Below are 12,861 nucleotides of genomic sequence, written 5' to 3'. Positions count from 1 at the left end.
GCCTGAGCGGGGGCAGGGTTCCCAGGGGTCTGGTGGATCTGGGGAGGTGTGTGGGGTCCTGGGGCCTACAGACACCTCGAGGGAGAGCGTGCACACCCACCTTCCCGAGGGTTTGCTCGGGAAGACGGCAAGACTTATCCTGGTGGTGGGTCGCGAGGCCTCCAGCCAAGCCCACGGCCTGCTGCTTCAAGGGCACTGCCTGTCACAGCGATCCTTGCTGGCCCCAGCACCCAGGTGGCTTCTTTCGGGGCCAGATGCGGGGGTGGGGGGCCAGCCCAGGCACGGATCCCCTGGGACCTAGCCAGCATCCGGCTTCTCCAGGGAAGGGGCAGTGCCTGTATCTCCCCTTCTGGGCAGGGCAGCCCCCACAGCCAGGGGGTCCTCTGGCCTGGGGTCCCTGTCCAAGAGTGGGACTGGAGGCACGGGAGGGAGCAGGGCTTACGTCTTGGAGCCTCGAGGCCCCTGCCCTAGGGTGCCAGTCCGCGAAGCCCTCTGTGGACAGAGGTGGGGGTGTTCTCGCACAGACCACGGCCCGGGAACACTTGGCTCACGGTCACGGGGGCGGTGGGCCACCCTACACCGAGCAGGCGTGGGCGTGGAGTTGTGTCCGCGAGTTTAGAGTCTAGGGTGTCCAGAGGAGGCTTTGTGCAGAGCGAGCCCGCCACCGTCGGGCAGGGAACCAGCAGCTCTGGGCACAGAAGGAGCATTCCCTGGAGCCACACCCGCGCCCCTGCACCAGGGGCCCCGCGCGTCCGCTCCCCCTGTGCCCGTGCTCACCTACACCTCCCGCGCCCCTGTGCACCCCCCCCCCCCCCGCACTGCAGAAAACCAGGTGCAAGTGGAAGAGGACTGGGTACCATTTTAATGCAGTAGAAGCTTTGTCTCTTAAATTTTAAATACCTCTGTTGTGTATCTTAACGTCAGGAAACATGCCCCCAGACCCTGAGGCCAGGAGGCCGCTTCCTCCCCAGGGAGGGGGGCGGGGAGGGGTGGCAGACGGAGGGCCAAGGCGAGGGCAGCTGCGACCCGCCCTGAGCCTCCGTCAGAGTCTGAGCAGGAGGCCGGTGGCCGCGGAGCCCCTGCAGGGGGCCGGCACGTCCCCGCAGCCCCCTTGGCCCCCGGAGCAGGCACCCTCCGGGGTGCCCCGCTCCTCCCCTGGGGGTCCCCTGGGGCCCTGCAGCCGCTGGTGCCGTTCGTGGGCCTGCCGGGCCCGGCTGGCGATGGCGCGCACGCGGCTCTGGCTGCGGGAGGACGAGCGCCGCAGGAAGCCGGGGGCACCGGGCACCCCTTCCCCAGCGCCACTCAGGCTGGTGGGCGAGGTGATGTCACCGGCCTGCTGGAAGCCCGTGAGCCAGCGCAGCTGCTCGGTCAGGGCGTCCCGTCGCGCCCCCCGCACCGCCCGCCCCTCCCTCGCCAGGCCCAGGCTTCGGCCCAGGATCTCCACTTGAGGGGCAAAGTCGTCAGCAGTCAGGTCCCCCAGGCTCTTGGACTTGGCGGCTGCAGGGCAGTCCCGGAGGCCTACCAGGGGGAGGCGGCCCCAGGGTGGCCTAGGGGCCAGCGGACGGGGCTGAAGCCCTTCCGGCGCCGTGGGCAGCTGGCTGGCAGCCCGCAGGTTAGGGCTGGATTTGCTCTTGGTCACAGCAGGCAGGTCCAGGCGGACGGCCGTGGCCGAGCAGGGTCGCAGGGGCAGGCGTCCTGCTGGAGCCCCGGAGACGCTCTCACGGCCCAGGCCCAGGCCCGGCAGGGAGAGGTCGATGACCGTGTCGCTGGAGGACACGCTGGAGGATGAAGACACGCTGTCTCGGTGGCCGCCCGGTTCCAGCCGCCGCCATAGCCGGTCTCCAGCCGTGGCGTCCGAGTACACGGTGGGGCAGGGCCCGGCCAGGGGCCGCCATCCGCCCGGGATCTCCGGGGGCACCTTCCCGTCGCCGTCAGCCCTTCTGACCGTCTGGCTGCCGGGGGCCCCCTCGCAGGCTCCCTCTGGGCCCCCACCGTTGTACACCCGCTGATGGCTTTCTGGGGCTTGCTCCGTGTCCCCTCTGCTCTGGGTCCTGAGTTGGAAGGGCGTGGGAGCTCCCAGAGCCACCACAGGGGGGCTGGCCACTTCGGCGGCAGGTCCCGACGGGCACGGCAGCCCTCCCGGGGAGGGGCTGGGGGGGGCAGCCACCAGAGGTGGGGGGCCGGGGCCCGGGGCTGGCTCCTCGGCAATGGTTTCCAGGCCACGGAGGGAGGAGCCCGGCCTCTGCGCGGAGAAAGGGCGGGTGTCTGTGGACGAGAGGAGAGGAGCGTGTCGGGCTCATCCCCCAGGGACGGTGCCCGCAGGACCCCCAACAGCCAGGCCCCTCGGTGGGCACGCAGCTGCCCCCCACCCTGCCCTCCGGCTCTGCCGCTGCTGGGGCTGGGGGGGGGGTGGGGGGGTGGTGGGCAGACGGGCCTGTGTCCACGGGCAGGGTCCACGGGGCCCGGCCGACAAGCCAGGCCGGGGACGGCACAGGGTGCACGGGGGACCGGGGGACCGGGCCCCATTACCTGGCACTCGGCTGCTCTCAGTCCCTAACTACAGAGGCAGCGTGGGGACAGAAAGGAGAACAGGGTGGTCAGCATAGGGGTGGGGCTGCCCGGTGGACAAACATCGAGGCTGGGCGGGTGCAGGGATGGGGGGGAGGGGACAGCTCAGCTTTCAGCCCCTCCACAGGCCGGGGTCCAGTCACAGCCGGTGCTCAACGCGGCTCAGGCCATAAATGAATCCCCAGGGCCGAGCAGGTGCCGTCTACTCCACTCGACACCCTGAGCACCGTCCGGGGGTCTCGGGGGCGTCGGGGGCCGCTCTGCAGGGCACCACCGACCCACGCCGGACTCGCCGGAGGCCTTCGGTGCAGAGTCAGGGGCCGGACACCCGCGGCCCGGTCCCGGAGGGAGACGAGGGGGGCTGGAAGCTCCCCCGGGTCTTAGGAAGGGCATCCAGGGCAGCCGGGTCATGGGGGCACTGGGGGGGGGGAGGGGGGCAACCTCAGCCCCCGAGGCAGCTGTGGTCAGACCTGCTCTCGCTTCCCTGGCCCCTTAGGGGCTGGGGGGGAGGGGGGTGGGGGTGGGGGTGGGGATCTGCGCGGGCAGGCCGCAGTCAGCTGGGGAAGGGGTGCTGGGGGCTACGGGGGGCCCCCGGGCAAGCAGGGAGCAGCGGGAAGTAAAGCCACGACGAGCACACGGAGGCGGCGGTTTGGGCGCGGCAGCGCAGCAGACTCCGGGCCCGGCCATGCCGAGGGGCGGAGTGGGGGCAGCACAGAGGACGCCGCGGAGGAGCGTCGGGTCTTACCGGCGGAGGGCGTGGAGGATTTACTCCTAATCTCCTCCAGCTTTTGAACGAACAAGGCATTCATCTCCCGCTGCAGGGCCCCTGCCTGCCTGCGGGCGCCCTCGGGCCAGCGGGGGGCCACCTCGGGGCCGCCCAGGCTGCCGGAGTCCGAGGACACAGAGCCGCCGCCTCCGCCGCCGCCGCCCGGACCCTGCCACCGGGCCCCTCTGCCTCTCCCCGCGGCGGTGGGGGGCGCCCCCAGCGAGTCCGCACGGGCCCGGGGCTGCTGGCTGACGGGCTCGCGTCCGGCCCCAGGCCCCGGGCCGGGCAGCCGTCCCGGCCGCGGGCCCTCGGCGTCCTCACCGGCGCAGGAGCCGACCACACACTTCATGCAGGCGGCGGCCATCCCGGCGGGCCCGGGGCCCTCGGGCGCACCAGGGGGCCGCCCCTGGGCCAGACTCCCGCGCGCCGGGCTCCTCCCCACCGGCGCCTTACCTCGGGGGCTGCGGTTGCCCTGCTCCTCCGGGGCCGAGGCCTCCAGAGCGGGGCCGGGGCCGGGGGCCGCCACGTCACGGGCCTCCCCCTCGGAGCCGGGGTCCTGCGTGCCCAGGACCAGCTCCGGGAAGGCCTCGCGACTCGGCTTCTGGCTCTTGGTCGGGGCGCTGGCCGTGCGCCGCAGGAGCCGCTGGCTAACGGAAGGCCGAGGCGGGGGCCGACCAGCAGCATGGCTGTCCAGGGAGCCGGGCTTTGGGCCTCTGAGGAACAGGCCTTTTAGGCCCAGAGCCTGCTTGACCTGCAAGAGAAGGAGCCCACGTAGCCAGCGGCCGGGCACCGGGCACCGGGGACCGCCGGCCCGGCCCCCGGCACGCTCCGGCAGGCGGTGACGGGCCCGAGCCTGCCGCAGCCCAAGAGCCAGCCCGACGAGGGCACCGGTGAGCGTGTCGGGCTCGTGCCGCTCAGGGCTGTGGGTGCGGGAGAGGGTGTCCAGGGCGCCCCTTCCGGGGACGGCAGCTGCCACGGCCTTGGCGCAGACCAGGAGGCCCCGCCGGAGGGTGGACGGGTCCCAGGACAGGCGGGCCCGGCGACGGCCAGACGGAGAGGCCCCCCAGGGTTCTCCCCAGACCCTGGATCCTGCGCCCACACCGTGTGCCCCTCACGGAGCCCCCGGCTGTGGCGGAGCAGGCCGGCCCAGGGCCCGCGGGGTGGGCCTGACACGGGGAGAAAACCCCACGGGAGCAGACACCGCCAGGCTCACGTCCGCCCCCACCTTCGGGCGCCACAGGCTGAGGAAGCAAGCAAAGCCGGGTGCGGGCCAGCGGTCTGCTCTCCCGGGGCCCTGCCCGGCCCACTCCTCGGACGTGCTGCCTCCTCCGGGAAGCCTTCCTGCCCCGCTGCCAGCCTCCCCCTGCTCTCGGTTCACACAGCCCTAAGGGCAGGCCCCGTGCCGGCTCGGCGTTCCCCGAACTGCCGCTGGCTTCGGGCCTTCCCGGACAGCCGGGCCCCGGAAGTCCCCGCGAGGCCTCTCCCGACAGCCTCCCCGCCCGAGGAGGGCAGCTGGGGGCCCCCGGGACCAGCCGGCAAGTACCCGGGTCAACGCCGGAGAGGCCGGCGGCTGCGTGTCGAGAGTGCAGAGGCCAGAGGGGTCCTCGCATGCAGAGGCCCCGACAACAGCCACCACTCCCCAGTGACACAGGGGCACGTCTGGGCGGAGGTGTTAAAGTGGCCAGCACTTGAATCAGCTTCCCGATTCAAGATCCCAAATCTAGTGCAATTTGGGCGAAGTTGCCCGCAAAGCCATTTAGAAGGAGGTCCAGGATTCAAGCTCCGAGCTCCTGGTCCCTGGGGCCTCCCCACCCCACCCCACCCCAGACGTGACGGGCGCACAGAGTCAGGGAGCACGTGGGGGGTGGGGGCGGAGAGGAAAGGCGAGGGCAGGGAGGGTGACGGGGGCAGGGGGGCAGGGCGCTCAAAGCCAGAGGACCAGACACGGAGGTAGGCGGGGGACACGGGGCGGCGGACGGAGGACGGAGGAGGGAACGGAAGGCCGGGAGGGGTCCACGCACAGGAGGCCTCGCTGAAGTCCTGGACCTGCCTCGTAAATGCTGCTCTGTGGCTGAACATGGCCCAAGGGACCCCAGAGCCGCGGCACGATCCATGTCGCATGAGCTGACAGTCTCCAAAATGCTATCGGGAATCACGGATGCTAATGGGGGCGGCCTGAGCATGCAGTGGGGGGGCGGGCGGGCTCCGCCGCCCCGGCGCTGGGGTACCTTCGAGCTCCTAACGGGACTGTCCTTCTAAAAGTAGACTTTAGACATAGGCAAGCTCACTGCAAGACCAAAGAGACAGAGTGAAGGCTGTGAGACGCCGACAGCCGGGCGCGGGGCCCGCGGAGACAGGCAGACACGCCACAGACGGACGGGGTGACGACGGGCGAGAGCCAGGCGGCCCGTGGTGCCGCGGGGCCACGCAGGTGGCAGGAGAGAGACAGCGCCGGGACCACGCAGGCCCCCCACGCACACCGGACGGACCGCCACACACACGCCCTGCCTGGGCCCGGAGCACAGAACGGGGCCGCCCTGGGTTCCGCGACCTGGGGCGATGGAGTGAGAGCCCCGTCCGGGGATGCGGGGTGGGGGGCAGGGCCAGGCAGACACCCTCCAGAGAGGGACGGAGAAGCGGGGACCCTGAGACGTAGGAGTGAGGAGGTTTAGGAGAGTCGGGGGGTGGGGGGCAGGGGTGCCCAGGAAGGGCCAGGGTGTCCGGTTCCTGGTACCTGCAGAGGCCCCGGGACACCGGGGTCGGGTGTCCCTACTGCCCATTTTGCAGGCGGAGACACAGACCCAGAGGAGTAGGCACCAGGCCCGACAGCCCGGCAACGGGGCCGGGGTGGGAGCAGGGGTGGGCCGGGCAGATGGCCCTGCGGGTGGCACTCACCTTACCGCTGACGTCACTGATGGCCACATGGACAAAGATAGAGGCCTCTTCCATCCCCTCCAGGTGCACGTGCCGGTAGCCTGAAACGGCCAGGCCACGGTCACCCCGCCCCGCGCTCTACCCAAAGGTCCCGGGCCCCGAGTACAACCCCTGAGCCCAGTTCTGGGGGCTCCTTCTCCGGGAAGCCCTCCGGTATCACTCAGTCCTGCAACGACCTCTTCCTCTTCCTGGGGCCTGGGGGACCCCACAGACTGGGCTCCCCTCCCCCATCCCACCCACAAAGTGCCCCTGGCCTTATACCTGCCTCCTCACCTCCCTGTTGTGTCTCCAGGCCCACCCACAGCAGGGACCGACTCACAGAAAGAAGCTCAGTCCTGGCTTCAGCTGACCTACAGGGGACTCTGGCCTGTGGGGGACGCTGGCCTGTCGGGGGGACCGGTCTCTGTGGGATGCTAGTCTGTGGGGGGGACCGGTCTCTATGGGAGATGCCGGACTGCGGGGGGACACTGGCCTGTGGGCACGACCGGTCTCTATGGGGGACACTGGCCTATAGGGGGACCAGTCTCTATGGGGGACGCTGGCCTGTGGGGGGACCGGTCTCTATAGGGAACGCTGGACTGTGGGGGGGACCGGTCTCTATGGGGGACACTGGCCTGTGGGGGGACTGGTCTCAATGGGGGACGCTGGCCTGTGGGGGGGACCGGTCTCTGTGGGGGACACTGGCCTGTGGGCGGGACCAGTCTCTATGGGGGACACTGGCCTGTGGGGGGGACCGGTCTCTGTGGGAGATGCTGGACTGCGGGGGGACACTGGCCTGTGGGCATGACCGGTCTCTATGGGGGACGCTGGCCTGTGGGGGGACCGGTCTCTATGGGGGACACTGGCCTGTGGGTGGGACCGGTCTCTATGAGGGACGCTGGCCTGTGGGGGGACCGGTCTCTATGGGGGATGCTGGCCTGTGGGGGGGACCGGTCTCTGTGGGAGACACTGGCCTGTGGGCGGGACCAGTCTCTATGGGGGACACTGGCCTGTGGGCGGGACCAGTCTCTATGGGGGACGCTGGCCTGTGGGGGGGACCAGTCTCTATGGGAGACGCCGGACTGCGGGGGGACACTGGCCTGTGGGCACGACCGGTCTCTATGGGGGACGCTGGCCTGTGGAGGGACCGGTCTCTATGGGGGACGCTGGCCTGTGGGGGGGACCGGTCTCTATGGGGGATGCTGGCCTGTGGGGGGGACCGGTCTCTGTGGGATGCTAGTCTGTGGGGGGGACCGGTCTCTATGGGAGATGCCGGACTGCGGGGGGACACTGGCCTGTGGGCACGACCGGTCTCTATGGGGGACGCTGGCCTGTGGGGGGACTGGTCTCTATGGGGGACACTGACCTATAGGGGGACCAGTCTCTATGGGGGACGCTGGCCTGTGGGGGGACCGGTCTCTATAGGGAACGCTGGACTGTGGGGGGGACCGGTCTCTATGGGGGACACTGGCCTGTGGGTGGGACTGGTCTCTATGGAGGATGCTGGACTGCGGGGGGACACTGGCCTGTGGGCAGGACCGGTCTCTATGGGGGACGCTGGCCTGTGGGGGGACACTGGCCTGTGGGCACGACCAGTCTCTATAGGGGACACTGGACTGTGGGGGGACTGGCCTCTATGGGGGATGCTGGCCTATGGGGGGACCGGTCTCTATGGGGAACGCTGGACTGTGGGGGGACCGGTCTCTATGGGGGACACTGGCCTGTGGGTGGGACCGGTCTCTATGAGGGACGCTGGACTGTGGGGGGGACCGGTCTCTATGGGGGACACTGGCCTGTGGGGGGGAGTGGTCTTTATGGGGGATGCTGGACTGTGGAGGGACCGGTCTCTATGGGGGATGCTGGCCTATAGGGGGACTGGTCTCTATGGGGAACGCTGGACTGTGGGGGGGACTGGTCTCTATGGGGGATGCTGGCCTGTGGGGGGAACCGGTCTCTATGGGGGATGCTGGCCTATAGGGGGACCAGTCTCTATGGGGGATGCTGGCCTGTGGGGGGACCGGTCTCTCTGGGGGACGCTGGACTGTGGGGGGACACTGGCCTGTGGGCAGGACCAGTCTCTATGGGGGACGCTGGCCTGTTGGGGGGACCAGTCTTTAGGGGGAGCGCTGGACTGTGGGGGGGACCGGTCTCTATGGGGGACACTGGCCTGTGGGGGGAACCGGTCTTTATGGGGGATGCTGGGCTGTGGGGGGACCGGTCTCTATGGAGGGTGGTGGCCTGTGGGGGGACACTGGCCTGAGGGGATGCTTGTCTTTATGGGGGACACTGGGCTCTGCAGGAGATGCTCGTCTCTATACCAGGGGGCCCTGGCCCGGGCTCTGCCCTCCCTGCCCTGCCGGCCCCCTGCGCACCTGGCATCATGCTGCTGAAGGCCAGTGTCCTCTGGCCAATGAAGTCACGCCCGATGGGGTCATGGTCCCAGACGAGGAAGCGCACCAGCGCGATCTCAGGCATGTGCACCGTGAACACCAGGGTCTCCTCCCACATGGGGTTGAATCCTAGAGGCCACCGGGAGGAGGTGTCACCTCCCACCCCAGGTCCAGCCCGGAGGCCACCTGGGCCCTCGCCCTCTTCCGGTGCCTCCTTCGGGGGCTGGCGGCCCGGCCCGGGGAACCTGGGGACTGGGCTCTGGGCCCAGGCCCAGCCGGGGGGCTGCCTGGGTCACAGGGGCGCCCCGCCCAGCCCTCCCCTGTGGCCCCCGGGGCCTCACCGTTGTCGTCCACCACACGCGTCTGCTCCTTGTTGCAGTCCACGGGGAGCCCGATGACCTCCACCTCCACGAAGGGGTCGATGATCTGGGCGCGGAGGGCAGGGCTGGCACCTGGCCTGGCGTGGTGCCCCAGCCCCGCCCACCCGGGCCCGGGCCCCTCCTACCTCGCCCCGGTCCCCCAGCATCGAGTCCCTCGGCTTGGGGAGCTGCTGCCCGCTGATGATGCGAAGCACCAGCTGCTTCTTGAGCTGCCCGGGCAGAGGGTCCTCGGAGTTGGGGTTGAAGACGCCTGGGGGGTGCGGGGGTGCCAGGCTGAGGGGGAGCGGGGCCGGCCTCCACCCTCTCGCCGGGCTGGCTGGGCACCCCACCGCACCCTCCTGCTGGACGGGAGCGCCAGGCCCGGGGGGCGGGAGGTGGCGTTCCGGCGCGGGGGTCCCAGGGGTCCGCGTGCTGGCCGCCCCCGTGACCACCCTGTGACCGGGCACGGCTCGTCTCCCCTCTCGGCACATGGCCTCCGGGTGCGGGGCCGGGTGCGGGGTTCCCTGGGTGGGGCTCTGCGGGCACGTCACCCGAGGAGGTGGCAGTTGCAAGCTGGGGAGCAGGAAGACTTTAAAATGGGGAGAAAGCCACACGTGGTTGGGGGTGTCTCGGCCTGAGTCCTTGGCCAGTCCCCTCAGGCTTGTCACGCCGGGGAACCTCATGGGGGGCCAAGCGTGGGGAGGGGCTCCCTAGCGCACCCCTCGCGGATTCCTGGCAGGGTGGGGGTCCTCCCCCGCACACCCCCTTCTGGCATCCTGGGGGCCGTGTCCCTGGCTGACCCACCGGGTGGCCCTGCTGAAGCCCCGTGGCCCTGGGCCCCCGGGCCTCACCCTGGCACATGCACTGGGGCTTGAGCACGTAGCCGCAGTTGCCATTGAGGCTGAACTTGGCCCGGTTCAGCTGCAGCATCCGGCCCTCCGACTGGTAGTTCAGGGCGACTACGGGCAGGGAGGCGACGTGGCCCGGTCAGCGCCTGGCCGCCCGCCGCCCCGCCTCCCCCCCCACGGCTGCCCGAGTCCAGGGCTCACCTATGTGAGCGGGGACCCTGGGCTCACAGCCCCGTGCGTGAGCGGGGCGTGTGTGCGCGTCCCGGCAGAACGTCCCCGGGGCCCTGCCCCGCCAGCCCCCGTCCACCCCCGGGGACGCGGGCGGACGTGCCTCCGTCTCTCCCTCCTCGTCCTGGGGTCCCGGGCCCCCCCCCCCCTGCCCCGCAGGGCCGGCCGGGCGACACCGGCAGGGGGTGATAGAGGCTCCCCAAAGCCAGCGGCCAGGGAGCAAGGCCGGCCGCCCCGTGGCGCGCACCCATCTGGCAGCCGGCGTTCCAGAAGGGCTGAGGGTTGTAGTTGCTGGAGTCCACGCGGTACGAGGAGGGGTAGACGCGGGACAGCTGGTGCTGGTTGAAGCGCAGGTACTGGGCCGGCTTCTGCTGCAGGATCTGCTGGGCCCTGGTCTCGCTGAAGGACGACACCTGCCAGCTGGACGCCACTGCGGTGCAGGGGGGCGGCATCAGGGGGCGCAGGCAGGCCAGCGCCCCGCCGCCCCCTCCCGCCCCCCCCGGGGGGCCCCGGTCCCCTCACCCTCCGCCTCCACGTCGTGGATGCCCACAGACTTGGTGTACTTGACCAGGTCCGAGAGGGCGCGAGACAGCTTCACGGTCTTCTTCTGCCGGCTCGCCCTGCGGACACGGCGGGGGACGGGGGGTCAGGGCCTCCCGACTCGGGCCGGCCTGCGCACCCCAGTTTGGGAGGCAGGCTCCAGGCCTCGGCCGGCTCCACCCAGGAGCGACGTGGGGGAGGGGCGGGTGCCGGCGCGGACCCCACCGAAGGATGCCTCCCCAGCCGCATCGGGCGCTGGAAGCGAGCGCAGGGGGCGACGCTGGCCAGCCCGGCCCCCTCGAGGTCCGCGCCCAGGGGCCCCCGCTCCCCCAGCCCACCGCGCGGTCCCCCCGCCACCCAGGGCCCGCGCATCCAACTCCCGCTGCCGCACAGACAGGGGCCTGGGCGCCTCCCGCTGCCACGGTCCGCTCGGGCGGGGCACTGACCCTCGGCCCTGGCTGCCTTGGGACTCCAGGTCCTCGCCCCCCTCCTCCATGCTGGCCGCTTTCTTTAGTTTGCTGCTCTTTTTCTGTGTGGAAGGACAGCGGAGTGAGGCCCCGTGGGGCCCCCCAGTGACCCAGGGGCGTCGGCCGGTGTGCCCGGTTGGGGGGGTTGGCCATCGAGGCACCTGCTGCGTCCAGCCCCAGCCAGGTGCTGAGGCCGGCTCCGAACCCCAGCCCCAGTGGGACGATGGAGCTAGGGGGGATTCTGGAAGCCAGGTCAGGGGTCCCGGGAGCTGAAGGGGGCTCCCCGGCTGGCCGGCCCAGGGACCCCCGGGGGGCACAGGAACGGGGAGCCGGCTGCCTGCCGGGGAGCCCCCCAGACCTTGCGCTTGGAGAAGCTGCTCATGAGGGTCCGGTTGTTCCGTCTGCTGCCGCCGGTGTCCTCCCCGGACTCCACGCCGTCCTCAGCCTAGGGGACGGAGAGACAGCGGTGAAGGGGGCGCCCAGGCTCAGGGCCCCAGGCTCCGAGGCTCCGGGCACCCTTCCGCAGCCCGCCCCGGGGGCGCAGAGGCAGGGGTCTGAGAGGGAGTGTGGAGGCCCCACGGGCTCCTCCAGAAGTGTTTTGAACTCATTAAGGCCCCAGTTCTGAATTCTTTTCCCGTGGAGGGCGAGTGTACGGTAAGTGCTGTTTGTGTGTCTGGAACGTTCCTCGGCCGAGCATGCTTATGTAAGGCTTTTATGAAGACCCCTGCAGCTCTGACGTCCTGTCCTGCTTCTTGCAGAGACCAAAGTATTACCTAATTAGACAGATGCGGTCTGTGCCCCCGAAGCGGCCGTTTCACATCACCCTCGGGGCTTCTGGGAGCTTCTGGGAGCTTCCGCACCGTTGTCTATGGAGCACCTTCCCTGCTCCCCCCCAGCCCCCCACCCCAGCCCCGGTCCCGTACGTGCGTCTGCACACACGCAACTCCCCGCCAACCGTGCCCCGGCCTGGACCGCCGGCCTCTCGGCCAGGAGGCAAGTAAGGCCCCTGGTCAGGAGCTCAAGCTGGGCCCCACTGGGCCCGAGGGGGGAGGACACGAGGGTCAGCTCCACCCCAGGGGCACAGGGGACGGGACCTCATGCCGCAGAGAGCCCACTGTGGCGCCCGCGCCCTCGGCCCCCCACCTGAGCGCCGTGCACCATGGCTCACACGTCGGGAAAGGAGCGTGCGGCCCAAGACGCTGCCCGCAGCCACCCCCGAGCTTCAGCCCCCGCCCTGCCCCTGCCCACTCCTGCTCCACGGAGAAGCCCTGGCCCGGGGGGAGTCAGGACAGGCGCCTCTCCGGCTCCCGGCTCCCACCCGCGTCTGCCCGACTCGTGCCAACGAGGGTCAGGGGGCGGCACGGGAGGCGCTTGTGCCGACCCCGGGGCGCAGACCCGCCGCAGCAGAGGCCCTGGGCGTCAGCCCTGCCCCAGACTGCGCTTACAGGTGTCTCTCCCTCCCCTGGCCTGGCCACACCAGCCCCTGTCCCTCCTGACTAGTTGATGGCTCCGCGGCCCGCGGGCAGAGGCGCCGGCAGCCAGACGCCGGGCGTATGCAACCGCTTGAGGCCGACGCGCTTCACGGCTCTGTAAACACGGCCTGAAATGCCGCGCACACGCGCCTCTGAATCTGCGCACAAACAGGGAGGGGCACCGGTTGGCCCAGCATCCGGAGAGGGGCCGCTGCCTCGGCCAGAACCTGCTGTCGCCACCCCACCCCCGTACGCGGCACCCCCGCACCCGCGCCCCTGTACCTCTGCGCACCGCACCCCTGCACACCCA

General features: G+C 70.9%; 1 protein-coding gene across 3 annotated transcripts in view; it reads right to left on the bottom strand.

Annotated features, from left to right (window-relative positions):
- Positions 1-844: 844 nt before the first annotated feature.
- Positions 845-12,861, bottom strand: part of PLCH2 (phospholipase C eta 2) — a 69,698-nt gene continuing 57,681 nt past the window's right edge. For all 3 annotated transcript variants that reach the window (XM_043573584.1, XM_043573585.1, XM_043573583.1), the window contains 11 exons: positions 11,438-11,524; positions 11,059-11,141; positions 10,595-10,692; positions 10,320-10,502; positions 9,848-9,955; positions 9,143-9,267; positions 8,979-9,063; positions 8,620-8,766; positions 6,230-6,309; positions 3,788-4,085; positions 845-2,265 (listed from right to left, as the gene is read on the bottom strand). In XM_043573584.1, the coding sequence (XP_043429519.1) occupies positions 1,043-2,265; positions 3,788-4,085; positions 6,230-6,309; positions 8,620-8,766; positions 8,979-9,063; positions 9,143-9,267; positions 9,848-9,955; positions 10,320-10,502; positions 10,595-10,692; positions 11,059-11,141; positions 11,438-11,524 (2,517 nt within the window). In that variant the 3' untranslated portion in view covers positions 845-1,042. The remainder of the gene's footprint in view (positions 2,266-3,787; positions 4,086-6,229; positions 6,310-8,619; positions 8,767-8,978; positions 9,064-9,142; positions 9,268-9,847; positions 9,956-10,319; positions 10,503-10,594; positions 10,693-11,058; positions 11,142-11,437; positions 11,525-12,861) is intronic.

This window comes from Prionailurus bengalensis, chromosome C1 (genome assembly GCF_016509475.1).
Source record: "Prionailurus bengalensis isolate Pbe53 chromosome C1, Fcat_Pben_1.1_paternal_pri, whole genome shotgun sequence".
Classification (NCBI taxonomy): Eukaryota; Metazoa; Chordata; class Mammalia; order Carnivora; family Felidae; genus Prionailurus; species Prionailurus bengalensis.
This window is presented reverse-complemented; position numbering and strand designations above follow the sequence as displayed.